At 29.3% G+C, this 2,297-nt stretch overlaps 1 protein-coding gene across 1 annotated transcript; it reads left to right on the forward strand.

Annotated features, from left to right (window-relative positions):
• Window positions 1-81: 81 nt before the first annotated feature.
• Window positions 82-2,297, forward strand: ENU1_016930 (hypothetical protein; the record flags this gene model as incomplete). The annotated part of the gene is made up of 1 exon (XM_008856871.1): window positions 82-2,297. A coding segment is annotated over one exon (2,216 nt), but the record flags the coding sequence as incomplete, so codon positions are not given.

Here is a 2,297-nt window from a genome sequence, read left to right on the forward strand (position 1 = left end):
TCTAAGTATCAAAAGAAAATAGTTGGAAAGGGAACTACTGTTATTAAACCACAAAACAAAGATGTTACTATTAATTTGGATATGATAGGAAGTACTTCTTTAGCTGTAGAATCTGCACAACATTATTTTAAATTAGTTGTTGGCACACTTTACTTAAACCAAAACATTGATGTTGGAAAGTATTGTGAACTTTCTGTTTCACAATTAACATCTACTGTTACTAATGAAAAACGTTCTATAAAGACTTCAGGAAAAAGGATGGTTATAACAGAGATTGATGCTGATCTTTATCGATTAGTAGAACCTACACAAGTTATTATCTCAGCTGTACCAATAACTGAAACATATTCCAATATTGTTAAATGTACTTTAGATGGAACCTTTGTAACAGGAACTGATCTTGTTTGTCCATGCCAAAGTCTTACTGGATATGAATGTGAACTTGAATTTACAGGATCAACTAATCCAATAACATTTCCAAGTGAGAATATTGCTTTACATAAGTTGACACTTCCAAGTGGAGCTACTATTTCTGGAACAGGTAGTTTAAGTGTTATGAATCTCGAGATCAAAGGAGATGTTACCATTAATGGATTTTCAAGTGTTGACATTAACTCTCAAACAGGAGAGTCTAAGATAACAATTTCTACTAATGGAAAATTAAAAGGAACAAGTTCTAAGACTGTTACATTTAGTCCAAGTTCTTCTTCAGTAAAGTTAGAATATTATGGTACAAGTGTTGAAACATTAATAGTTGATAAAGATGGAACATTTATTAACAGTGGAAATGATATTAAGACTGTTACATTAAGTAATAGTGGTAAATATACGGTACCAGAAGGAATTACTGTTAATAGTGGAACTATTAATGTGTGTCCAACATGTGTTGTTAATATTAACGGAGAATATACAGAAAGTCTTAAAATTCAATCTACTGGTACAAAAGATAACACAAATAATGAATATAACGTCAATTTTAGAATGTTTAAAGACTTTGTAGAAAAAGTAGTAACAAGTACAGACGCAAAGAAAATCACATTCCATCCAAGTGGAAAGAAGGTTATTTTTAAAGAAATGGATTATACAAGTACAAATGAACTAATTGATGTGTGTGACTATACTAACAAATTCTATAAGACAAATACTAAGAATAAATGTGCATCAATGAAAGTAGAAGGAATTGAACCAATTGAAGTTTCACTAACAACAAGTGATGTAACTGGAGCAGATAAGTTTATAATTGAAAAAGGACTCAGTGTTAATACAAGTAAAGTTATCTTTAAGACATGTGGTACAATTAAAACACTTAAACTTTTATTGTCTGATGTCACACTCACTAAGCCAAATGGACAAGCAAGTTGTGAACTTACAGTAACAGAAGGAATTAAATCAGAGACTAATGAAAAAGAAAGTCATAGTCCAGAAGTTAAAGTAACACTTGATAATATTCAACTTAAAAATACAGACATTAGTGTACCAAAATTGGTTTTAAAATCAGCAACAATAACCGCCAATAAAGATATAAAAATTCCAACACTTTCTATGGATGGAAAATCAAAGATCAATCTTGGACAATATGGGTTAAATGTTGAGGAAGTATCATTTGATTTCTCTGATATAACAGAATCTAATAAACAAGAAGCATTGATTAATTCAAATAAAGACAAAGGATTTGTAGTTGAGAAGATAATGACAGTTTCATCAACACCAAAACCGGAAGTAAAAAATATTTATATTACAAAACAAGATGATAAAATAACATATTCAGGAGATGTACCAAATAAATTTTATTTAGCTTGTTATGGCAGAGCACTCATTTATAATATCGACACAACTTATAAATGTGATGAAGTATTTAAAACACCAAAGAAATGTACAATCAAAACAGGAGAAAAAGAAATTGACTTCAATTCAGAAAGTTCATATAATGAAGCATTATGTCCATGTCATTACTCAGATCCTAAAGGAGAACAAGATTTAATTGGTTCATGCCGAATAGTATATGAAGAAAATAAAGAAAGAAAAGATAAAGTAACTATTAGCTCAAACAGTGATATTAATGTTAATGAAATTAGTGTTAATAGTATTAATGAAGTAACAATAAAGGCATTAGATAAGAAAATTATTTCAAAAGTATATGTATTAGGAAAAAGATTAATTCTTGAAGGGTCAAGCATCAAATTATCTGAAATACATGGAACAGAGGAGTCTAGTTCTACTTCAGTGCCTGAACTTGAATTAAAAGGAAAAAGTGCAATTGAAACAATTACAGGAAATATGAATATTATAACTAATAA

This window comes from Entamoeba nuttalli (genome assembly GCF_000257125.1).
Source record: "Entamoeba nuttalli P19 unplaced genomic scaffold asmbl_2286, whole genome shotgun sequence".
NCBI classification, from domain to species: domain Eukaryota; phylum Evosea; order Mastigamoebida; family Endamoebidae; genus Entamoeba; species Entamoeba nuttalli.